This window comes from Bubalus bubalis, chromosome 11 (genome assembly GCF_019923935.1).
Source record: "Bubalus bubalis isolate 160015118507 breed Murrah chromosome 11, NDDB_SH_1, whole genome shotgun sequence".
NCBI classification, from domain to species: domain Eukaryota; kingdom Metazoa; phylum Chordata; class Mammalia; order Artiodactyla; family Bovidae; genus Bubalus; species Bubalus bubalis.
In genome coordinates this window covers 19,057,516-19,082,994 of record NC_059167.1, presented here as the reverse complement: position 1 = coordinate 19,082,994, position 25,479 = coordinate 19,057,516, and the positions used below count along the sequence as shown (strand labels likewise).

General features: G+C 47.6%; 1 protein-coding gene across 7 annotated transcripts in view; it reads right to left on the bottom strand.

Annotated features, from left to right (window-relative positions):
- Positions 1-25,479, bottom strand: part of DPF3 (double PHD fingers 3) — a 290,669-nt gene that overhangs the window by 91,427 nt on the left and 173,763 nt on the right. For all 7 annotated transcript variants that reach the window (XM_044924773.2, XM_025295255.3, XM_044924771.2 and 4 more), the window contains exon 7: positions 847-984. In XM_044924773.2, coding sequence (XP_044780708.1) covers positions 847-984 — 138 coding nt within the window. The remainder of the gene's footprint in view (positions 1-846; positions 985-25,479) is intronic.

Below are 25,479 nucleotides of genomic sequence, written 5' to 3'. Positions count from 1 at the left end.
GGAACCCATACCACAAAATCTTCTGAACAAAATAAAAAACATATGGCATGTCCACAATTATTCCTCACCCCATCATCCTAGAATGACCCACATTTCGAAGCAAGCCCTAAAGATCCCATCATCCCATCCCATCCTGAGTTTGGGGTGGGTCCAGAAACCATAAAGAATGTCATAGAGGGAAGTGGTGAATGCTAAGCCCTTGCAACTCTCTAATTCATAACTGGAACCTGAAGAAGGAAAGAAAGAATAGAAATGGAAACACAAATTCCAGAATCATTTTGGCTCTCCAGAGCGCAGCATCCCCAATGACAAGCACACCCAGGTCATGTTTGCTGATTGAGGGCTCAAGGGAAGAGCATGGAAACTCTAGGGCAGTATTTTTTTTACCCAAATTGTGACCTTACGAGAGCCAAGACGATGGATCAAGAATATCCTGTGTCTCTTATGGCCAAGGAGACATTTGGAAGGTCTGTCTGAACTGACACACCCCAGGGCTTTGCCCAACTCAGATTAGCAGCTGTGAATGGATCCTCTGGAGCCGGGGAAAAAGACTGCCAGGTCTGGCATTTGACAATAGCCAGGTAAAGAGGTTTCCCTTGGCCTTAACACTTACCTTCTGTCCTCTGGGAACAGAACTGGGTGTGCCACCCCTGCTCAGCCCACTCTAAGCCTGGGGCTCTGCTGACCTACAGGGGTATTTGGGAGGCTGAAATAGCCAACTCATCACAAATCATTGAGACCAATCCACAGGTGCCAGCAGACAATCCCACAGGTGAACAGAAAGAAAAGCTTGTAGCCCTGCCCATCCACCTTACCACTCACCCAACCCAGCACCTGGGAACTCACGTCTGTGGTTCTCGTTTCTGTGGTTGGGTGGGGACCGGGTCTCCTGGTCTTGGGCCTCATCCCCCTCCTCGCTGGCCAGATGAGTGTGAGCGTAGTGGTAGCTGAGTCCCGGCCGGTTCTTGTAGCGCTTGCCGCAGACTAGAGAAGAAAAGAAGAAAGGAAAACAAAAATGTCAGCAACGTCTGCAGCCGCTGCCATCAATCTCCCAGGCAGTGGCTCATCCATCCACCCCAGAGCTAGTTTCCTTGAAAAAGTGTCTCCCACTCCCAACACCCCTCACCCACTGGACAGAACCAACAGCGCTATAACAGCATGGACCCAGGTAAAGAAAAACCCCAGAAGCTGAACTGAGTAAGAGCACCATCATTTCCTAGCTGTGAGACCCTGGGAAAGTCACTTGCCCTCTCTGCCTCAGGTTTCTTCAGAGGAAAAATGAGAATCACAATAGTACTTCACTCTTGAGTTGTTATGATGAGTTAATCTCTGTGCAAAGCACTTTAGAACAGAGCTGGGCACATGGGAAGGGTGGTCGTTATTATAACTTTGAAGTTAAAAGGTATTAGGAGTCTATTTTGGCTTCCCAAGTGGCATTAGTGGTGAAGAACTGCCTGCCAATGCAAGAGATGTAGGAGGAGCAAGTTCAATCCCTGGGTCAGGAAGATCGACTGGAGAAGGGCATGGCAACCCACTTCGGTATTCTTGCCTGGAGAATCCCATGGACAGAGGATCCTAGCAGGCTATAGTCCATAGGGTCACAAAGTGAGACATGACTGAAACGACTTAGTACACACAGACTGGAGTCTATTTAATTTAATCCAATGTCCCGTATATGGATGAGGCAAGTGAGGCCCAGCAAGGTTAAGCGATGTGCCTGGGAACACACAGCCAGTTATGGATGAGCCAGCCACCAGAACCCAGGTCTCCTGGACTCCTGTGCAGTTCTCCTTCTGCCACCCTCTGGTTGACTCTGTATGAAGTACAAAAGCTTTATGTGGATCATATTTTTGATGTGATTTTTGTGCCAGAAAAACACATTCCATTTCCACCATGAAAACCATAAATCCAAGGCATCCTTGGTAAATGTGCTAGCCAGGAACTTGTGTCCTTGATGGCCCCAGGAGTCTCTGATACCCCAAATCTCTAAAAAATATGTCCCGGCAGGCCCTACCACTCAAGTGGACAGTCGGAGACAAGGGCAACAAGCAACACAAATATGGTTTCTTGGGGCCAAAAAGATGAAAGGGGCAGCTCCCTTGGTTGTCTGCTCAGCACATAAATGGCTAAGACTAGACCACTGTCACCCCCCTGCCTACCACAAAGCCCAACATCCCAGCCCCTGGAGGGATGGCACTTCTGGTGGCAGAAGTCTTGAGGGTCTTCACGTAAAAATCCTGTGCTGACTCTCTCATCTTGCCCCCACCTCTCCCCAGCAGAGCAAACCCCAGCCAATCTGCTGGACCAGCTGAAATTGGCAGCTTTAAGAGACTCTCCCTTCACATGCCTGGGTTATAGCTGTGAGAGTAAACACTTCACAAGGTGGAAAGAGCACAGGCTTCATCATCAGACATGGGTTCAAATCCCACTTCCAGGGGCCAAAGTTGACCAGCTGCATGACCTCCACAGTATAGAGAAGAGCTGTGACTCAATGCTCTTACCAGCCTCCCTTATTATTTCTGGTGGGGTTTCCTTTCTTTCCTCATGGCTTAGACAGTAAAGAATCCGCCTGCAATGCAGGAGACCTGGGTTTGATCCCTGAGTCAGGAAGATCCCCTGGAGAAGGGAATGGCTACTGTCTCCAGTGTTCTTGCCTGGAGAGTTCCATGGACAGAAGAGCTTCACAGAGTACAGTCCACGGGATCTCAGAGTGGGACATAACCGAGCAACTTTTTTTTCCCTTTCTTACTAGATTCTCTTGGGTTTTTCAAGTATTATAACCTTCAGCAAAAATAGATAATGTCATCTCTTCTTTCTCATATTTATACAAACTATTTTATCTTCTTAGCTTAATTCATTTATAAGAATCACCAAGACCATATTCTAAGACAGCAGAAGTAAGTTTTTCCTATTGTAGTGAAATTGCATTTAGTGATTCGCTATTTAGGATTCACTGTAAGTGACTAAGCTGTATTCTCTATCAAGTTTAAGTAGTTCGTCTTATTCCTGAGTTAGTTTTATTACAGGAGAATTTTCCCAGCTGGCCTTTCAGCATCTACTAATATATGACGCTACTTTAGTTTGTTGATATGGTGAATTATGTTGATTTCCTAATGCTTCCGACTATTGAGCCATTCTTGCATTCCTAGAATGTACCCCCTTTGATTGGAGCGTATTATCTTTTTGATATGCTACTGCATTCTATTTTCTAATTTTACATCTACACTCAGACTTGAGATAGGTCTGTAATTTTTCACCTATCTTTTATCTTGCTTTTCAATCACATAGTTATGTTGACTTCCAAAAATGAATTGAGTTCTCTGTGAAATTGAATAAGACACATAATCCCTATGTGACTTTTTTAAAAATCTGAAAACGACAATAGTACTACCTACCTTGAAGGACTATAAGTAACATTTGTAAAGTATCTCGTTCAGTACCCATCACCTAATAGATGCTCAAGAAACAGTAGTGAGGGGTGAGGGGCTTCAGTGTGGTCTACCACACGAGGCCGCAGGAGGCGCTGGACCCTCCTGAAAGACGGACTTTCACCTTTACCTCTACTACGGAATCTGGCAATTGTCTGGACTATCTCAACAAGGTGAGTCTGAAATTCAAGTGTTGATCAAGTTGTTGACCTAGTAACTATAAATTCAAGTCCTGCAATTGGCTTCCCTCTCTCTCTCTCCTCTTCACGGGCATACATAAATATTGCAAAAAAAAAATAATAACATGGCACTACACATCTCAATTCCATTTCACTCAGGAAATGGGCCCTAAGGAGACCTCTGAGGCACGCTGTGGGCCTGCCTGTGGCTTTTTCTATTTAACCTTTTAAATGATCTAAGAGCAATAAACAGCAAATTACGGGGTCACTGGACATAAATTCATTTTATTACCAAGCACATTACTGGTGAGGAGTAAATGTGTTTATTAAAATAAGGACAATAACTTCAGTACTGATACGGGGACACCTCAGCCGCCTCTGCAGCTCTCCCACCACACACGCCTCCGCATTTTATTTGAGTAGTTTTGTTGTGGTTACAGCTTGTTGTTGTTGTTTTAGTCACTAAGTTGTATCTGACTCTTTTGTGACCCATGGACTGTAGCCCACCAGGCCCCTCTATCCGGGGGATTTCCCAGGCAAGAATACTGGAGTGGGTTGCCGTTTCCTTCTCCAGGGGATCTTCCCAACCCAGGGATCAAACCTGGGTCTCCTGCATTGATAGGCGGATTATTATTTTTTTAGTGTATTTATTTATTTTAATTGGAGGCTAATTACTTTACACTATTATGGTGGTTTTTGCCTTACATCAATATGAATCAGCCACGGGTATACATGTGTCCCCCCATCGTGACCCCCCCGCCTCCCTCCCCACCCCATCCCTCTGGGTTTTCCCAGAGCACCAGGTTTGAGTGCCCAGGCAGGCGGATTCTCTACCACTGAGCCACCACACTGTCTTCCTTAATCACAGAATCCCAGGATCTTAAGAGTCATGTGGTCTAACTAGCTATCCAATTGTTTTATTCCCACGAACACTCTAGATGCCTTTCTGGAACAACTCCACTGATGGGGAACTCACTACCCACCCAAGCGGACATTTCTTCTTTGATTTCCTTAAATTATGGCCAGGACTGCACTGGAGGGCCTCGCCTAGGACCATTTCATATCAATTTCATCTTGATGGCAACGACTCTACCTCTCATGCTGCCAAACACATTTTACACCTTCAAAACATACCCACTGAATAGCTGATGAGTGAACCCAGCAACACTTTGTAGAAAACCAGGCGATGGGGGAGGACGTAGGTGTGCAGAACCGGCTCCATCTATCCACATTAATCTCACACTGCTAATGCTAATGCTAAGTCACTTCAGTCATGTCCGACTCTATGCGACCCCATAGACAGCAGCTCACCAGGCTCCCCAGTCCCTGGGATTCTCCAGGCAAGAACACTGGAGTGGGTTGCCATTTCCTTCTCCAATGCAGGAAAGTGAAAAGTGAAAGTGAAGTCGCTCAGTCATGTCCAACTTTTAGCGACCCCATGGACTGCAGTCTACCAGGCTCCTCCGTCCATGGGATTTTCAAGGCAAGAGTACTGGAGTGGGGTGCCATTGCCTTCTCCTAATCTCACACTAATAGTTCTTGAAACCTACAAAACCAAATCCAAGCAAAAAGCTTCCCTTATCTCCTTCCCCAACATCACAGAGAGTAACTGTCTTAGAGCAGATCCTTTTGCTAGAAGAGAGATTCTCAAAGAGTAATCCCCAGACCAGCACCTTCAGCAGCACCTGGGAAGCTGTTAGAGATGCAGATTCTTGGGTTCTGCCCCAGGCCTACCGGACCAGAAAGTCTGGGGTAGAGCCTGGCAATCTGTGTGTTAACAGGCCCTGTAGGTAACTTTGAATACACACTACAGTTTGAGAACCACTGTTAGAAGATTGAATATTTTGAGGCTTGACTCCCACCCTGTGTCTGCCTGCCCTTCTGGATGGATGGTGGTGGCAGGCAGGGGCAGTGGAAGGCAGCCCTGAGATCTGTGTTCCATTATTAGAAGTAACAGAACCAGACGGCACATGGAGGTCCTGGAAGCCAGACCCCTTAACCACGATCCCTACATGCAGAGCTTTCCAGGTGGAGCTTCATTTTTTACCACCTGCTTATACAATGTCATCCCTTTGTCACCAGGTCTTCAAGAAAACATTTATTAAACACCTAGTGTGTGCCCAGTCTTGAGGTACCAGAAGACAAAGATGAATGAGCCCCAGTCTCCTCCCTCCAGGAGTCCGCAGTCTAGCAGAGGGGATACACACATCAGCTAGCAAGGAGGGAGGTGGGACCCATGCACCACTGTGAGCCTGTGCATGGCAAAGAGGAGGGCCCAGTGCCTGGGCTTGAGGCAGGGATTGGGGGATAGCTTCCCGGGGGAGGTGGATGAGCTATGGCATGTGAGATAGCAGGACATCACCAGGAAGACAGAGGAGGAGGGCCTGTGGGCACCAAAGCACATTCCACCAGCACCTCTGGGACCTGCAGGATGTTTAGTAAAGCCGGTGGGAAGCAGGCTTCGGGTTGGGTGTGAGGAGACTAAGGAGAGGAAGGTGGGCAGGACTTCATTCCAACAGTGGGAGGCCAGGGGAGGACTGTGTGTATCCGGAGGACCTACTTAATCAGATTTATATTTTAGAGATACCGCTTAAGACTCTAATGCAAAAGATGGATTTGGAGATGGCAGGAGGCTATTTTAGGGCTTCCCTGATGTCTAAGATGGTCAAGAATCTGCCTGCAATGCAGGAGACCCAGGTTCCATCCCTGGATGGGAAGATTTTGTGGAGAAGGGAATGGCAACCCATTCCAGTATTTGATGTAACTATAAAGACATACTGAAATCACCTAAATCTAATGTTAAATTGAGTCGGACACGACTGAGCAACAACAACAACAGAGGCTACTCTAATTTTTAATGTGTGAACAATGAGGACTTCAGGATAGGAAGGAGGTTAAAGAGAGAGAATCTGGTAGAAGTGGGAGCAGGTGGGAGGAAGCAGCAAGGAGGAGCCTAAAAAGACTTCGGCCAACTTGGCTTCCTGGCCACGCACCATCCAGCACCCGTCCACCTCCCCAGCCTCACCTGGAGCCACATTCTGCCTCCTTCTTGGATTTCCTGCCCACTGACCTTTCATTTCTTAAACAGTTTTCTTTCCACCACAGAGCCTTTGCACAAGCCTCTTCCCAGAATGTCCCCCAGCCCCAGTTTGCCTGATTAACTTCAGTTAATGATCCTTCATGATCCTTCAGTTCTCCAGTATTTCCAATCACAATTAGGACCCTGGTGTGTTATCTTCCCAGGATGAGTCATGTATCAGTACTTGTCTCTCCCACTAGCAGCAAGCATGGCAGGCCCTGAGTGTCTGGACACTGATGCAGCCTCAGTGCTCAGCTCGGGGCCTACACTTGATGTCAGCTAAGGGAAGCAAATGAAGATCATGGCATCCAGTCCCATCACTTCATGGGAAATAGATGGGGAAACAGTGGAAACAGTGTCAGGCTTTATTTTTAGGGGCTCCCAAATCACTGCAGTTGGTGACTGCAGCCATGAAATTAAAAGACGCTTACTCCTTGGAAGGAAAGTTATGACCAACCTAGATAGCATATTCAAAAGCAGAGACATTACTTTGCCAACAAAGGTCCATCTAGTCAAGGCTATGGTTTTTCCTGTGGTCATGTATGGATGTGAGAGTTGGACTGTGAAGAAAGCTGAGTGCCCAAGAATTGATGCTTTTGAACTGTGGTGTTGGAGAAGACTCTTGAGAGCCCCTTGGACTGCAAGGAGATCCAACCAGTCCATTCTGAAGGAGAACAGCCCTGGGATTTCTTTGGAAGGAATGATGCTAAAGCTGAAACTCCAGTACTTTGGTCACCTCATGCGAAGAGTTGACTCATTGGAAAAGACTCTGATGCTGGGAGGGATTGGGGGCAGGAGGAGAAGGGGACGACAGAGGATGAGATGGCTGGATGGCATCACTGACTCGATGGACGTGAGTCTGAGTGAACTCCGGGAGTTGGTGATGGACAGGGAGGCCTGGCGTGCTGCGATTCATGGGGTTGCAAAGAGTCGGACACAACTGAGCGACTGATCTGAACTGAACTGAAGGGAAGCAATAAAAACACCCAGGCTTCTGATTTGGGCAGTGGGGTAGAAGCATGTAGCAGGAAACTCAGATTTAAAGAAGGAAGGGAATGAGTTCAGTCTGGGGTGGAGATCTTGGATTAAGTTATTCCAAACCGCCACCCTCACCGTGGAAGAGCTACCATAGTTAAAGCAGGATTCCCCAGTCTGTGGCTGGCTTATATACCTGGAGTTTTAGGAAGGAGATGCGGATGTTGGAGCTGGCAGGGTGGCAGTGGAACTTACGGATCAAGAAAGAATGAGGAGAGGAAGAAAAAAGGTGTGGACACAGGACAGAACTCAGAAAACACCAGTATCTTAAGAGTCTGGTGGAGAAAGAGAAACCAACATAAAATTTTTGTTCAGAAAAAGTTATACCCACCAGACTTCCCTGGTGATCCAGTGGCTAAGACTCCATCTTTAAATGCAGGCAGAGGGGTTTGATTTCTGGGTGGGGAACTAAGATCCCACATGCCAAAACTAAGAGTTCACATGCCCAAACTAAAGATCCACATGCTGCAACAAAGACGGAAGAGCCCGCGTGCTGCAACTAAGACCGGGGACAGCCAAATAAATAAAAATAAATAAAGAAGAAGAAAGAAAGACTCACACAGGAGTGAGTAACCTAGGACAGAGGAGCAGGGTTTCCAGGTGACATTAGAGATGACACCACCAGTCTCGGTTCCTGCTAACAGCTACTGATTGTGTACCACGTGCCAGGCCTGATCTGGGGCTTCGAGGACATTTGCTCACAGCCACACACATCCTCATTTTCTAGAGGCAGAGCCTGGATAAGGTCAGATGCCCCAGAGGGCCAAGAAGGATGGGGCCTGAGAAGAGACCACCGGGCTCGGCAATTAGGAGGTCACCTAGTGAGCACGGAACCCACAGACTCCCAGAGGACAAGGTAAGGCTGCAGGGAGCTAGGATGCTTCTGGGAATGAAGAAGTGGTGATGGGGCTGACAGACCATTCCTTCCAGCATGGCTGCAGAAGAGGAAGGAGTCAGTTGGTGGATAGATGGGACTGTGGAGTCCACAGAGACCGATCAGGGTTTGTCCTTTAACAGAATAGATCCTGAGCAGGCTCGGAGGCTAAGGGGAAAGAGGCAGGAGGGAGAGGGGAGTTTGAAAGGCAGGGTTAGGAGAGACTGGAGTTCATGGAGCAAGATGTGCTGTGTGCACTTAGTCACTCAGTCATGTCCGACTCTTTGCAACCCCCTGGACTGTAGCCCGCCAGGCTCTGTCCATGGGGATTCTCCAGGCCAGAATAGTGGAGTGGGTTGCCATTTCCTCCTCCAGGGGATCTTCCCAACCCAGGGATGGAACCCAGGTCTCCCGCATTGCAGGCAGATTCTTTACCATCTGAGCCGCCAGGGAAGCCCATTGAACAAGATGCCTGACCCCAAAACAAAGCTGCTGACCCAAGTCCCAGTCCTTCAGATGACTTCATCCTAGGGCCAAGAGATTCCTAAGATTTATTTTGGCTGAAGTGCATTCTAGATCAGACTGCTGCAGCAAGATGAAAAGAAATGCCTTGGAAATCCTGCTTTGACTGGTTTGGAAGAGAAGGAACATCCAGCACCCTTTCACCTTCTATATGGATTTCATCACATCTTCCTGCCACTCTGAACACTTGTGAACCAGTTTTGTAAACGGGAGACCAGTGCATTCAGATAGGGTCCCGGGGTCAGGAGGGCCCCACACTTAATTTAATGTTTTGCTGTCATTAAATGTAAATGTTTGCTGTCACCTTGAAATGTTTAATACTATGAAACAAAGGGCCCCTCATTTGCATTTTGTACTGAGCCCTGCAAATTATGCATCTGGTGGACTTCCCCGGTGGTCCAGTGGTTAAGATGCCACCTTTCAATGCAGGGATCATGGGTTCAATCCTATATGCTGCATGATGTGACAGATAAAAAAAAAAAGCATCTGGTCCTGGAAACCTATGGAAGCAGGGGGTGGAGATCTGGGACTAAGTCATTCCAAACAGCCATCCTGGCTGCCACAGTGAATGCAGGACCCAGCCAGCTCTAGTCAGGAGTAAAGTTCCCCTCTGAGGTAACTATTAATAGGAAACCTGGCCAGAGTGGTTAGTCACTCAACAGTGGGCATTTTAGTGCCAGCGAGAGCTCTGGCCCTGCTTCTAGGGCAACCCTTCCTTCAGAGAGACAAGATCTGTCTTGGAATGTGGGTAAGCTGATCTGAACTGCCTGGGTTCAAATCCAAGCTCTGCTGCTGACTGACTGTGTGATCTTGGGCGAGTGGCTAAATCTCTCTGTGCCTTAGCATCCTCTCGGGAAAACAGGACGATCGCGGCAGCCCACCTACCGCACAGCTGGGAGGCTACGTGAGAGCAGTGCAGGGCTCGCAGTAAGCCTCAGCCGCTGTCAGCCATCGTCCACACTGCGGATCCACAAAGGGAATAAACCCTAAAGGCGCAGTGGGGGGGTGGGAGGAACTAGCAGTTTCTCCTCTGAAGTCTGGGGTGATGGAGTTGCAAGAAAATAGAATGTTGGGGAAGATACATTCTGAAAATAAAGTATTAGAACCATCTGCCATCCTTTTATCACGTCAGCAATCTCACTCTGGAATTATCTGTCGTGCAGAATCAGACGGAGCCCCAAGATGGCTGAAGCATTCAGAGAGGGCTTCGCCCCCTCCTCTGGCTCCCATCTCCCTCCCCAGGGCAGGCTCCTTGGCCAGGCGCCTCTGAAGCCAGCACCCCGGGACCAGTCAACCTTGCCTGTGCACAACCTAAGGTCCTTCTTTTCACCTTGGCAGCTCGCACCTGGATCATGTGTTCCCAGCGCGGCGCACATGGAGAGGGCCGGTTGTGACAACGAGGAAGGTCCAGCTTGCCTCCCTCTCTCTCCTTCCCCTGGGGCAAATCCATCTGTCAAGCTGCAAAATGAGAGCTTGCCCACTTCCCTACCAGAGCTGGAGTCTCCAGGCAGGACCTCCTGTCTGGAGTTATGAATACCTTTAGGGCTGCCCCAGAATATTTACAGCACGATGCCACCACCACCTCCCCCCCCAACAGCACTTCAACCCTACATCCCTCACTCCTTCTGAGGATGAGGGAGGATGGGGAGGCAGGGGAGGAGGGAGGAAGAGGAGGAGGAGGAGGAACAATCAAGGGCAGTGTGCGTGAACAAAGCCGGCTGCAGAGACAGCAGAATCCTTCCTGCCGGGGAGAAGCGGCCGCCTTCCCCACTGATAACTTAATGACTCTGGCACATTTTCATCAGCCCAACTTGGAGCACGCAGTGGGTATCTGAGCCAGTGGTTTCCAAGAGCCTGAAAGCAGCGACTGAAAGCAATTACGGGATGAGTGTCCAAGAGACAAAGCCTGGGCCTTGGGAGTCACCAGGCTGCATCTCTTTCCCAGCTCTGCCCCCTGGTACTTCCATACAGCCCTCAGGATGCCACTTCCCTTGCTCTGCAGCTCGACTTCCCTTTCTGTAAAAATTGACCCAGCGGGGCCTGTCACCTGCCAATGCCTCCAAGGCAGCCTGCTTACAGATTATCGGGCAGGCACACATTCTTACACGGAGCCTCACAATAGCTCAGGAGGTAGGGACTGTCACCCCATCTCACGGAGGAGGAAACTGAGTCTGGGGGCACTGAGACCACTCACTGAATGGCAGAGGTGGGATTTGAACTCAGGCCTGTTGAAGCACACGGACCCAAAGATGCGCTACTCAGTCTCCATGCACTGCCCCTCCCACTGCCCGGAGCTGACCTCTATGGCCTCGTGCCCTCTGCTTCCGGTGGACTTTGGTCATTGGGAAGGATGGAGGGTGAGGAGAGAGGCATTGGGGATCTTCTCCATGCCTGTCCCTGCTCAGGCAGCACCCCAGGAGCAGGGTGACCCTCCCCCAAGATCCAGTCTCCCCTGTGAGCCAATGTCCTCCCTGCTCCTTGGGATTCAGGATGGGGAGGGTTCCCCCTCCCTTGCTGGTACCTTTATCCTGCCCACACCTCCACAGTCACACCATCATCAAATTCTCTGTCATTCAGCCCTTCTAAGGTTGAACTCTATGGCCAGCTGGGGCCAGGACATAAAAAAACAGGGGCCATCTAGACAGGGGACTCATACCAGTAGGACCAGGCTGGTCCAGCTGTTTGGGGACCCCCACACCGTCCTGACTTCCCTAGTGGTTCAGATGGTGAAGAATCTGCCTGCAATGCAGGAGACCTGGGTTTGATTCCTGGGTCGGGAAGGAATCATCCCCTGGAGAAGGGAATGGCAACCTATTCCAGTATTCTTGCCTGGAGAATTCCATGGACAGAGGAGCCTGGTGGGCTACAATCCATAGAGTCACAAAGAGTCAGACACAACTGAGCAACCAACACTGACACCTCCCTGACAACCATCAGTGTTCTCTCTGGAGAACCATCAGGGGGTGGTGCAGGAATGTCTACATCAATCCTCCCCCCCTCCGCCCAGAGTGAGGAGAAGCACCAAGTGAGAAAAGCCCTGCTGTGAGTGAGCTTGGGACTAAACCCAGGGGACTGCAAAAAGCCATTAGCTCAGACTTGTGTATGCAGGGTGGAGTGTTAATCCCTACGACTAAGTTAAACACCCAGTCTTTTCTCAAGAGTCAATAATGGCTGTATAGAACTCAAGCAATGAAAGTGATGGCTTCACCAATGAATGGCCCAGGTCCTGCAACATTCAGGCACCAAGAAGGTCCTCTTGGGCAAGCCCAGGTGGGCTTCCCTCCCCCATCCTCTCGAGCCAGAGGCTGGCAGTGCGGGTGGCCCTCTGCACACCTGGGGTCTGGCCTTGGTGATGACACTAACCCATCATGTACCCTTACACAAAAAAAACCTTTCTGGGCTTGGTTTCTCTATTTGTAAAACATGGCGGTTGCCTCTGACCATCTCTGAGTCTTCCCATTCTAACACTGCACATCTCTTAGTTTCTCTGTGTCCTCTGGGTCCTCCTGCAGCAATGACTCCCTCAACTGTGACAAAAAAATGACGTAGGTTCCCAGCCACAGGATCCACCCAGCAGCTGCCTCCGCCCCTCCCCGCCCCATCAAGCCAGGTCGGCAGAGGCCTCTCTGTGGCCTCATGTTTCTTTCAGGCCACCCTTGGCACTTACTTTAAGCTGAACTCTTCTGGACAGAAACACAAGGGTCTGGAGGAGGGATAGGGTGTAACATCCGGATTTTTCAGAGCCATATTCCCCAGGGCCTGCACTGACCCACGTATTAGGAGAGAGCCCAGAGCCAGGATCTACCAAATGCCAGTGATCCACAAGTCCTGTGTCTGCATCAAGGGAGAACGTTCTGCATATTTGAGGAATTTACTGTATGTGAATGTGGCTACAGGTTTAACAAAATAAAACACAAGAAGAACGGAGATAAGCAACAGGGCTTCCATTTCAAAATACTCTATAACCTGATTCTGTATCCCCAGCAGAGAAATGCAGAAACTCCCCACACCAAAGCATTTAATGTGTTGGTGGAACTCTTTATTGCACCATTGAGAAGCAGGGTAACATAATTCTTGTGAACTCTGAGGTTAGTCGTCCTATGCCAGTTAATTGGCTGTATGACCTTGCTGCTAAGTCACTTCAGTCGTGTCTGACTCTGTGCGACCCCATAGAGGGCAGCCCACCAGGCTCCCCCGTCCCTGGGATTCTCCAGGCAAGAACACTGGAGTGGGTTGCCATTTCCTTCTCCAATGCATGAAAGTGAAAAGTGAAAGTGAAGTCACTCAGTCATGTCCGACTCAGCGACCCCATGGACTGCAGCCTACCAGGCTCCTCCATCCATGGGATTTTCCAGGCAAGAGTACTGGAGTGGGGTGCCATTGCCTTCTCCGGTATGACTTTGGGCAAGTTACTTAATCTCTCCAAACCTCAGTTTGTTTGGCTGTAAAACAGGGATAATAATAGTTTTATACCTCATATGGATATTGTCAGAATTGAATGAAAGTGAAAGAAAGTGAAAGTCGCTCAGTTGTGTCCGACCCTTTGTGACCCAATGGACTATACAGTCCATGTAATTCTCCAGGCCAGAATACTGGAGTGGGTAGCGGCTGTTCCCTTCTCCAGGGGATCTACCCAACCCAGGTCTCCTGCATTGCAGGCGGATCCTTTACCAGAACTGAATGAGTCCGTCCTTTAAAGTACTTAGCACACTGCCTGGCACACAGCAAATGTTCACTAAACACTAGCCATTTCTGATCATGAATTTAGCTCTATCAGAATGCTTCCCTGGTCCCTCACAACTCCAGCAGCCAGAGCACAGAACACAACTGGGGACTCAGCCTAAGTGTGAAATAAGTACCCTTTCTTGACCTAGTACAAAAAATAAATATTTATTGAGCGTATTTATGAACCAGGCAGTGAACTAATGGTTTTCACACAGAACAGTCTCATTTTACCCTCTTGAAAACACTCTAAAGTCAATCTTATTGTCCTCACTTGACAGAAAAAGAAACCCAGGCACAGAGTGGTTTTCATGATTTGCCCAAGGTCATGGCTAGGTTATGTCGTAGTAAAGATGCAAATCCTGGGCTTCTGATTCAAGAGCCATCTTCTTAGGACCTTATAGAGATGCTGCCTTCGATTCTTCATTCTAGTGAATCATACATTAGCCCATCCTTAGCTTCCGTGGTGCTCAGTGGTAAAGAATCTGCCTGCAATGCAGGAAACACGATTTCACTCCCTGGGTTGGGACGATCCCCTGGAGAAGGGCATGGCTACCCACTCTAGTATCCTGGCCTGGAGAATCCCATGGACAGAGGAGCCTTGTGGGCTACCGTTCGTAGGGTCGCAAAAGAGTCGAACACAAGTTAGCAACTAAACAGCAACAACAATTAACTTAAAGAGTAAAATATCATTCTTTTCTTAATCTTCATTGAAAATATTTCAATAATAAATATAACTGTCCACAGTTCTGAGGAAGATAAACATATAAAGGTTAAAAAAAAAAAATCAGATGCAATATCTTAAAGTGTGGCAGCCCCCAAACATTTGGGAATCTGGCCAGTGTCCTCTCTTATGGGATATCTGGGTGAATATCTGACCTAAATGCTCCCTCAGATGCTTTATTTGTGAGACCCAGCCTACCGAGTATGTCTCAATGAACCTTACCTGAAGCAGGCCCCCATCCACCCATGACATCAGTATAAGTCCCTCACTAACTCTGGGGGAACACCTGTACATTAGCATCTGTGAGACATCCCTGCCTGGATATCCTGCCACGTTACCTCCTCCTCCTCTAGAATATTGCAGTTAAGCCTCCCTCGTGTCTCCACTACTCAGGCTCAAGACTTCAAGAGTTATTCCTGCCACCTCCCTCTCTCTCGCACCCTACACCTTGTCTGTCCTCTGCCAAGTTCTGCGAGTTTCTTTTTCATTAAGGCTCGCCTGTCTGCCCTATCCATTTTCTTCCTGTCGTCACCACCATCCAGACTTCATGTCTTCTCCTTCCCAGAAGAGGCTCCTGTTAGCCACAGGCTTCGGGCTCTCTTCCCTGAACACCTAACCCTAGAGATGAACCGTTCCAGAGATGTCTCCAGAACCATCTACGACTCGCCGTGGACTATACAGGCCAAACTCTAAGCACTTCAGCCTTGTGTTTCAAGCATCCTTATCCAACCCTGTACCTCCCAATCTCCCTCCCCAAACACTCTGTGCCAGCCACGCTGGTCTATCTCCTATCCTGGTGTGTGCAACCCACATTCATCAACATTTTGGGAGCAACCACTGGGCTGGGTCTGGGATGCAAGTTGAATATGACACAGCCCCTGCCCTCAGGGGCTCACCGTCCAGCTGGAAAAATGGACAAATAGACAAACTGTTATCATGCGATGTGAGAGGCAGCCTATGCAGAGGTATATATAAGGCAAGGCAGACTCTAGGAGGAGGTGAGTGACCAGTGGGGGATAGCGAGATTGCAGAGGAGAGAGAGACTGCCCACTGGGATCAAATCTTGGCTCTGCCGGTTACTCACTGTGTAACCTCAGGAAAGTTAAAAAAAACCCTCTCCTCCTCAGAATCCTTATCTGTAGGATGGAGATGATCACACCATCTATCTCCTAGTACTTTATCAAGGATTAAAGAATTAATATAGATGAGACTTCCCTGGGGGTCCAGGGGTTAAGAATCCACCTGCCAATGCAGGTGACGCGGGTTTGATTCCTGATTCGGGAACTAAGATCCCACATGCTGCAGAGCAGCTAAGCCCATGCACCATGCACCCTGAAGCCGCCCTCTAGAACCTGTGAGCCAAAACTACTGAAGCTGTGCCATCGAGAGCCTGTGCTCTGCAACAAGAGAAGTCACCACAACGAGAAGCCCGTGCACCGCAGCCAGTGGCCCCGGCTTGCTGCAACTAGAGAAAGCTCTCGCATAGCAACAAAAAGTAAAAAATATTTTTTAAATATTTTATTTAAATATGAAAAAAAAGAATTAGGATAGATGAAACCGATGGAACATTCCAGGCCCATAATATAAATCAGCAGACTTTTGCCATTACTATTACTACCTCCCTGCTGACTCCCACATACCCCTCCATCCCTGGAGACCTCAGTCAGTTCAGCATACCCTCACCAAGGACCTGTGTGGCATCCTAGGGAAGCACCCTCTGCCACCTCAGTCCCTGGCCCTGGCCATGCCCTCCCCTGGATTCCTATGGTGCTCACTACCTTTCTACTCAAAGAAAACTGCCTGTGTTCTCTCCTCCTGTGACAGCAGCCTTCTCTTGCCAACAACACTGGAGACAGAGGAAATGAGGAAAAGGCAAAGGTGGAAGAAACAGTCATTAAGCACATACCATGCATGTGCAAGCATTTTTATAGACATTATCACAGGCAGCTTCTCAACCGCATCCATCCCCGGTTCACACCTCGGGACAATGGACACTCCCAGCAGCAAGATGATTTTCTTGAAAAATTCTGGATAACAAGCTAACAAGCGGCAGGACCACAGTCTGACCTCAGGCTTCACACACCAAAGTCAGCACACCTCCTTCGTGCAGCTCTTGCTAACCCACTTCCCTGAGCCCCAACCAGGACTTGAAATAAGAGAAATCAAAAGGCTGTGCACCAGGCCCTTTGACCCCACAGTTCTGCTTCTGGGAAAAATAAAAGCATTATGCAAAGATAGAGCTGCAAGACTGTTTTTAATCACGGACAAGTTTTGGTCCAAACATCCAATAAGTGAAACAATGATTGGGCAAACTGGGACATGGCCATATCATGGAACACCATATAGCCCTGAAATGTTGTCATAAAAGTGTCCCTATTGACATGGAAGGATGGTCCATGTGTGTTGTTGAGTGGGGGATGGGTTAACGTGGTACATATTATTTATAGGGGGGAGAGAGGGTATAGTAGATGGAGACCATAAAGAGAACCCTAAAACAGGATACAATGAAATAAAATTCAAGTTATCTCTGAAGAGTAAGATTATGGGTAATTTTTAGTTTTCCTTTTATGCTTATTTGTAACTTTTGATTTTTCCACAATAAACGTATGCTATTTCTAACTGGATGACAAAGTAATACAAGAGGGCTTGCATATAGGTATAAAACAAACTTAAGGTTACCAAAGGGGAAGAGGGGAGGGATAAATTAGGAGTACAGGATTAACAGATGCACAGTACCATATACAAAATAGATAAAACAGCAGGATTCACTATTTAGCACAGGTAACTATTGGGCTTCCCAGGTGGCGCTCGTGGTAAAGAACCCACTTGCCAATGTAGGAGACATAAGAGATGGGGGTTCAACCCCTGAGTCAGGAAGATCCCCTAGAGGAGGGCATGGCAACTCACTCCAGTATTCTTGCCTGGAGAATCCCATGGACAGAGGAGCCTGGCGAGCTACAGCCCATAGCGTCCCAAAGAGTAGGACACGACTGAAGCGACTTAGCGTGCATGCACAGGGAACTATATTCAATATCTTGTAATAACCTATAATGAAAACAACTGAAAAGAGAATATATATGATACATAAATATATAAAATATATGTATATATAATCGAGTCACTTTGCGGTACATTTGAAACTAACACAATACTGTACTGTAAATCAACTATACTTCAATAAAATAAAAAGAGGGTGTGGGTTACAGGCAAGGCAACCGTAGGTTTGGTGATCAAGGACACGGTTCTTGAGAGAGTGAGAAGGTCTGAGGGCATGAATGAGAAACTTCGATCACTCCCCAGCCCTGTCTCTGACCAGCCCTGCTGTGACAACCTGCAACCTGCGTCCATGATGCGAGAACACTTAAATATTTAAACAGTCCCAGCTTTGCAGGAGCAAATGCACTGGGTCTCTAGGGATCAATCCCATGCCACGGGCCCTGCTTCACAAATCATGTTTCTGGGGCATGGAGCCTGTCCCACCCCTCCCCGCTGCACCCCACACAAGGACCCTCGAGATAATATCCACAACAACTGAGTGATGAGCCCGGCTTCCCTCCAGCGACAAGGGCAGCCAGCCTGAAGCCCACATTATTGGCTTTTCTGCTGCAGCTCGAAGCTAGAAGCATGTGAGCCTTAGAGAATGTGGGGCCTTAATGCCCTCAGAAAATTTTTAATAAGACTGCAGTGGTCATCTGATTCTTCCTGTGCACTCAGGTACGAGGGGAAACGGCAGTGATTTTTAAGGAGGCTGAGGTCAAGCGGCCCTGGAGGAGCACACGGCAAGCCACTCCAGTATTCTTGCCTAGAGAATCCCATGGACAAAGGAGCCTGGCTGGCTGTGGTCCATAGGGTCACAAAGAGTCGGACACAACTGAAGCGACTGAGCACGCATGCACGCACGCACAAAGTCAAGTAGAGTTTCTGAAACACTGTGGGAGCAGCTGGGGCTGCTCTAGGCCCCTGCATGTCGGTCTCCTAATGTCCTATACCCCAACATACTATGTCCCAGGGAAAGAGCCTCTCTGTTAAGCCTGGGAAGAAAGGAGCCCATGATGGGGGAAAAGCATCTGACTAAGGAGGTCTAGAGACTCAAGAAAGGAGCTGGGGCTTCTGCGGTGGTTCAGTGCTTAAGATTCCGCACTTCCAATGCAGGGGGCCCAGGTCTGATCCCTGGTCAGGGAACTAGATCACACATGCCACAACTAAGATCCAGCGCAGACAGTTTTTTTTACAAAAGGAGCTCCCAGGGCTTCCCTGGTGGCTGCGTAGTGAAGAATCATCCTGCCAACTCAGGAGGTACAGGTTCAATCCCTGATTCAGGAAAATCCCACATGCCACAGAGCAATGAAACCTGTGCACCACAACTATTAAGTCTGTGCTCTGGAGCCTGGGAGCCACAACTACAGAAGCCTGAGCACCCTAAAGCCCGTGCTCCACAGCAAGAGAAGCCACTTCGATGAGAAGCCTGGGCACCATAGCCCCTGCTCGCTGCAACTAGAGAATGCCCGTGCACAGTAATGAAGACCCAGTACAGCAAAAGTGAATAAATAAAATTTTCAAAAGAAAAAAAAAGGAGCTCCCCATCATTGACAAATGAGAAAAGTGGTGTCATAGCCACTTGAGGGGTGGAATCAAGGTAGATCAAGGGGGTCTATCCCCAGATCCTGCTTTTTGTCCCAAACATGCTCCCTGGGGTCTATCACCCGGAAGACCCAGGCCCTATTCTGACACTGGCCGAACTGGACAGAGTTACAAGCCCACCAGGTTTCTAGAAGGGAGGCAACACAGTGAAGTCATGGGCCACACAATCAAAACTACACATCAGTGGGGTGAGGGCGGTAGGGGACAAAGTTCTTGCTCATATGGAGACCGAGTTGAGACTGACAGGACTCAGAGGTGAGTCAAGTTCCCAGGAGGGCTTCCATCACATCTGTGTGCCTTCTGTCACTAATCTATCCTAATAACCCAGTTAGGGGTGGGAGGTAGAATGATTTTAATAGATTTAAATTGAAAAGGCTCAAAATTATGTAAACTATTCCATTCCACTTCAGCTATAATTACTACCTGATTCCAGCTTGCCAACCTGACACCGGGAAGCCAGCTGTCAACAGTGGACGGGGCCTCACCTCATAAATAAAATGTGCTTCTCATTCATTTATCGTCAAAGCCTGTTGTTTCCTCAGCTTTCAGGAGAACCAAAGTCTCTTTCGGTGTGCAGCAGGACATATTTGTTATTGCTGTTGTGTAGTCATTAAGTAATGTCCAAATCTTTGCCACCCCATGGAACGCAGCATGCCAAGGCTCCCCTGTCCTTCACCATCTCCTGGAGCTTGCTCAAATTCATGCCCATTGAGTTGATGAAGCTGTCTAGCCATCTCATCCTCTGCTGCCCCTGTCTTCTTTTGCCTTCAATCTTCCCCAGCATCAGGGTCTTTTCCAATGAGTCAGTTCTTCACATCAGGTGGCCAAAGTATTGGAGCTTCAGCCTCAGTTCTGCCTATGAATATTCAGGATTGGTTTCCTTTAGGATTGACTGGTTTGATCTCTTGCACTTCAAACGACTCTTAAGAATCTTCTCCAGCACCACAATTTGAAAGCATCAATTCTTCAGCGTTCAGCCTTCTTTATGGTTCAACTCTCACATCCATACCTGACTACTGGAAAAAACCTAGCTTTGACTATACAAACTTTAGTCGGCAAAGTGATGTTTCTGCTTTTTAATACACTGTCTAGATTTGTCATAGCTCTCCTTCCAAGGAGCAAGCGCCTTTTAATTTCATAACTGCAGTCACTGTCTGCAGTGATTTTTGGAGCCTAGGAAAATAGGAAAATAAAGTCTGTCACTGTTTCCATTTTTTTCCCCCATCTATTTGCCATGAAGTGCTGGGACTGGATGCCATGATCTTCATTTTTTGAATGTTGAGTTTCAAACCAGCTTTTTCACTCTCATCAAGGGGCTCTTTAGTTCCTCTTTGCTGTCTGCCTGTATAGTAGTAACATCTGTATATCTGAGGTTGTTGATATTTCTCCCTGCAATCTTGATTCCAGCTTGTGCTTCATCCAGCCTGGCATTTTGCATGATGTACCCTGCATATGAGTTAAATATGCAGGGTGAAAATATACAGCCTTGACATACTCCTTTCCCAATTTGGAACCAGTCCATTGTTCCATGTCTGGTTATAACTGTTGCTTCTTGTCCTACATACAGGCTTCTCAGGAGACAGGTGCAGTGGTCTGGTATTCCCACCTCTTTAAGAATTTTCCACAGTTTGCCGTGAGCCACACAGAACCAAATTCTCTATCAGTGTGGATGAGGGCATATTAGCCAGCAGTCTGTGCGAAGATGTCTTGGGGTGTGTCCGTTCTGGAGCTGGAGAAACAGGATTCACACCCCAGGTTTAGCATTAACTAGCTGTGTGACCTTGGATAAGTCCCCTCACCTCTCTGAGCCTGTTTCTTTTCGGTAAAGTGAGCTCAATTGTCCCTGTCTCTCAAGGTTGGCGCTGGGATTTATAGAAGCAATGTATATAAAATGCTTAGCACCATGCTCTGCACACATAAGCACCCATTAGCAGACGCTATCACCATAATCAGAAAAGGCTGGGAGCAAAAGACAAGTGTTGGCGAGAATGTGGGGAAGTCGGAGCCCTTGTGCACTGTTGGTGGGAATGCCAAATGGTGCAGCTGCTGTGGAAAACAGTACAGAGATTCCTTAAAAAATTAAAAGTAGAACTACCATATGATCCAGCTGTCCCACATCTGGGTATTTATCCAAGAGTTGAAATCAATATCTCAAAGAGATATTAGTACTCTTAGGTTTGCAGCATTTTTCTCAATAGCCAATATATGGAAGCAACCTAAATGTCCATCAGTGAATGAATGGATACAGAAATGTGGCACACACACACAATGGAACACTAGTCATCCTTTAGAAGGAATACTGCGTTATTCAATATACAATAACATAGATGAACCTTAAGAACACTGTGCTAAACAAAATAAGCCAGTTCTAGAGAGACAAATGGGCTTCCCTGATGGCTCAGATGGTAAAGAATCTGCTCACAATGTGGGAGACCTGGGTTCCATCCCTGGGTCGGGAAGATCCCCTGGAGGAGGGCATGGCAACCCACTCCAGTATTCTTGCCTGAAGAATCCCCACGGACAGTGGAGCCTGGCAGGCTACAGTCCATTGGGTCACAAAGAGTCGGACGTGACTGAGCGATTAAGCACAGCACCACACAGAAAGACAGGTATGGCATGATTCTATCTATATGAGTTATCGAAAGTAGTCAAATCCATAGCATCAAAGACTGGAATGGTAGTGCCAGGGGCTGGTGGGGAATGGGTGATAGGAAATAGCTAATTAACGAGTATAAAGTCTCCATCAAGCAAGACAAGCAAGCTCTAAAGACCTGCTGTACAATGATGTGCCCCTATTCAACAACCTATAATGTTCACTTAAAAATTTAAGAGGGTAGGTCTCAGGCTAAGTGTTTTTCCTACAATGTAATTAAATTTAAATTAACTTTTTTTTTAATTTTTTTAAAAACAGAGAAAGAAAATAATAACTTCACAAATCACTTCTATTGTGCCCCACAGAAGGGCAAATGGGTGCATTGTTCCTCCCTAAATGACTGAAACTTAGAGACAAATATTCTCCCTCTACCTAAAAATCATCCCACCACCACCATCTTCTTTCCCATGATGCTCCTTGAACATGTGAAAGTGAAAGTCGCTCAGTTGTGTTCAACTCTTTGTGACCCATGGACTATACAGTCCATGGAATTCTCCAGGCCAGAATACTGGAGTGGGTAGCCTTTCCCTTCTCCAGGGGCTCTTCCCAACCCAGGGATCAAACCCAGGTCTTGCGCATTGCAGACGGATTCTTTTCCAGCTGAGCCATGAAGGAAGCCCAAGAATACTGGAGTGGGTAGCCTATCCCTTTCTCCAGGGGATCTTCCCAACCCAGAATCGAACCAAGGTCTCCTGCATTGCAGGCAGATTCTTTATCAACTGAGCCATCAGGGAAGCCTGAGAAAATGGAAAAGTGAGTCTCTCAGCAGGAGTCTGCTGTAGTCATGAAAAGAGAAAATCCAGAGCTGGGAACAGTTAGGAAGCAAAGTGGCAAATGCCTGAAATGATCTTTAAAATACTCTAGTGGCTCAAACCCAAGGATTTCTCACACAGGTCTATCCTCTGTCATCATCCCACCTATAAAAGGGAGTAAATTATATTACTGGGATTTAAAGCTATTGAGTAAATTAAAGTCAACTGCTGGGTTGCTGAATTTTATATTAGACTACTGAGTTTTATAACAATGTTGAAAGAAGAGGAAAGATTCTAAAGAGAACAACTAAAACAGAAATGCGAGCCAGTGACACTCTGCCTAGAGAATTCTTGGAGCCTCCAGAACGTTCAGATGTGAAAAGCAGGGAATAATAAAAGGGCTGATCAGTCACAGGCCAGAAGCCTTCGGATTTGAATGAAGTAGAAGAATCATTCCCAGTATTCCTAAGTATCCCCTGAGAAGCTCTCAAAAGATGCAGGTTTAATAACATCTCAGATATCTTTGCACAGGTCGTCCAGGCCCACACTCTGACCAACACCGATAGCCTTTCCTATAAAGTCTTATGCAGGTTCTTTACTTGAAGAGATTGAACACTCTCTCCCCTTCAGCAAGAGATTAAAAGGGAAAAAACAGAGCTTCAATCCTCAAGCTGGGTAGACTTTCAGGATAATTAATAGAGATTGGTTACTTGCTGGAAAATGAAGGATTGGGTAAAAAATAAATTATGTTTAGATGATTGAATATTTCCCTGAGATGGAATAAATTAAAGGACTGAGTGAAAGGTAACAAGTAAACTATCCATCACCTAAGTTAGCAGGTAAGATAATATTTCAACCACTCATCTTGAAAGGGAACCTTGGACTGAGAGCAGAGCAGGATGACTGTATAGGAATAGATACCAGGAAGGGTTAAATACAATCACACCTGAAAAAAACTAGCTACAAGGACTCCACAGAAACCTGAGAAGAGGTGGTGGGGTCCAAGGTGGCCTAATATTTTCATAAATAACTCAAAATATGCAGTGGGGATTATGCAAATCAAACCACACACAATACAAAAATGGCAGGGATTGCGAATCTGTGAAGAATGAAATTTAACTACTGGGCACTGTCTTTAAATTTGCCTTTATTGAATCTTGTATATTGAAGTCACATATTATTGTATCTCTTTATGGAAACTCAATAGGGCTAAATGCAGAGTGATTTATGGAAGCAGGAATAATCAAATGCATAAGTAGAAAAGAGCACACACCTGGAGAGGCATTAGCCCGGGGGTCAGGACAGGCACCAAGTGGGAAGTGGTTGAGATGGTGCACAGTGTGAGAGGGTGGCCAATTACTTCTGCTCTCTACAGATGCAGGTGGTGGTAAGAGCCAATGCGTAAAATAAACAAGGAAATGTGTCTGTTACTCTTTGAACCACTTGGCCTTGGTACTACTTTCAGTGAGAGTACTGAGTTTAAATTAAACCTGGAAGGGGATTCAGAGCAGGCCAGCACAGAAATTATGCGATGTATTCCTAGGTAAACCAAGAATACAAGGAGATGTGAAGAGGGCCTCCAGCACAGATGAAATGCTGAATGTGCCTATTGGTTGGGAAAAGATGCACAAAGCTAAGCGGGCCTGTAGGAAAGAAAAATTTCAGTTCCTATTAAGGGAAAAAAACAATCATTCAAAGCACAGTTGGAATCATGGAAGAAAGGGCAGCTTATGGTAACACCATCCCTGGGGACATTCGAGGAGTTGACCAGACACCTCTCTACTTAGGATGCATTAGAGATTATTAAAAGCATTCCCTGCTCAGATCGGGGGTGGGAGGTGGGCCTTGCGACCTCTCCAAAGGTCATTCCTATCCCAAAGGATCACATGTCTGAAGGGCACCAGATAAAAATAAAGTCTATTAATCACTGAGCTGCCACAGTTTCCTAAGAGAGCCAGACTAGAGAAGGGCATTTCATGGCGGACCTTGTTCCATCGAGGGAGGAAAAGGGAGCCCTGTGTAGGCAGAACCAACTGCAGAGACTTCCAGAAAGCCTGTAATCAGGCCTCCCAAGCACCACAGGGAACACAGGAGGAGGACAAGACCCCACGGGGAGGGGAAGGAGAACCCACAAATGGCAATGAGAGCCCCTAAACAAAGCCACAGGAGCTGGGGGAGAGGGTGTGAGCCAGGCCAAGTGGGGACACCCACAAAGGGCACGCCCTGGATTTAACGCTAGGGAGGCAGACCTCCGAGACAAAGGAGCAAAGACAGGAACCGAGGGGAGGATGGAAAGAGGTGCACAGGTGTGTCTGGGATTATTATAGGCTGGGAACCTGATGAGAGCTGGAGAGACAGAGCAAAAGGTAATCCCACTGTCTGTGGGGGCAGAAAATCACCTAAGAAAATGCAGGCTTTTAAAAGAGCTGCATTGCCCCGGCTCCTAAGCAGCTCTTGGCATTCTTGATAGCTGGGCTGCTCCGGCCAGACACAGCGGGAAAGCCTGCTGCCGGGGCGTCTGAAGCACCCTTCCCAGCCCTGAACCAGTCTCCCGAGGGGCTAGCATGCTTGGGCTTTTATGTGTCAGAACAAAACTGAACGCCTTCCAGGAAGCAAGACCCAGGAGGAAGCAAGCACTTCCCGGCACTGCCAAGAGACATCAGACCCCCATGCCCTGCTCCCTCCTCATCCTGAACCTGGGTCACCTGGGCATGGAGACTTGTTACCTGCAGGACTCATCTCAGGACTGTCATCTGCACGGTGTGCTAAACAGTCAAATGGGGGTCATGGAGTTTGAGTTCTTCTAGCAAAATGTTCTCCAACCAGCTGTCACCCCAGCAGGCACAGAACAACTTGTGGAAATCAAGAGG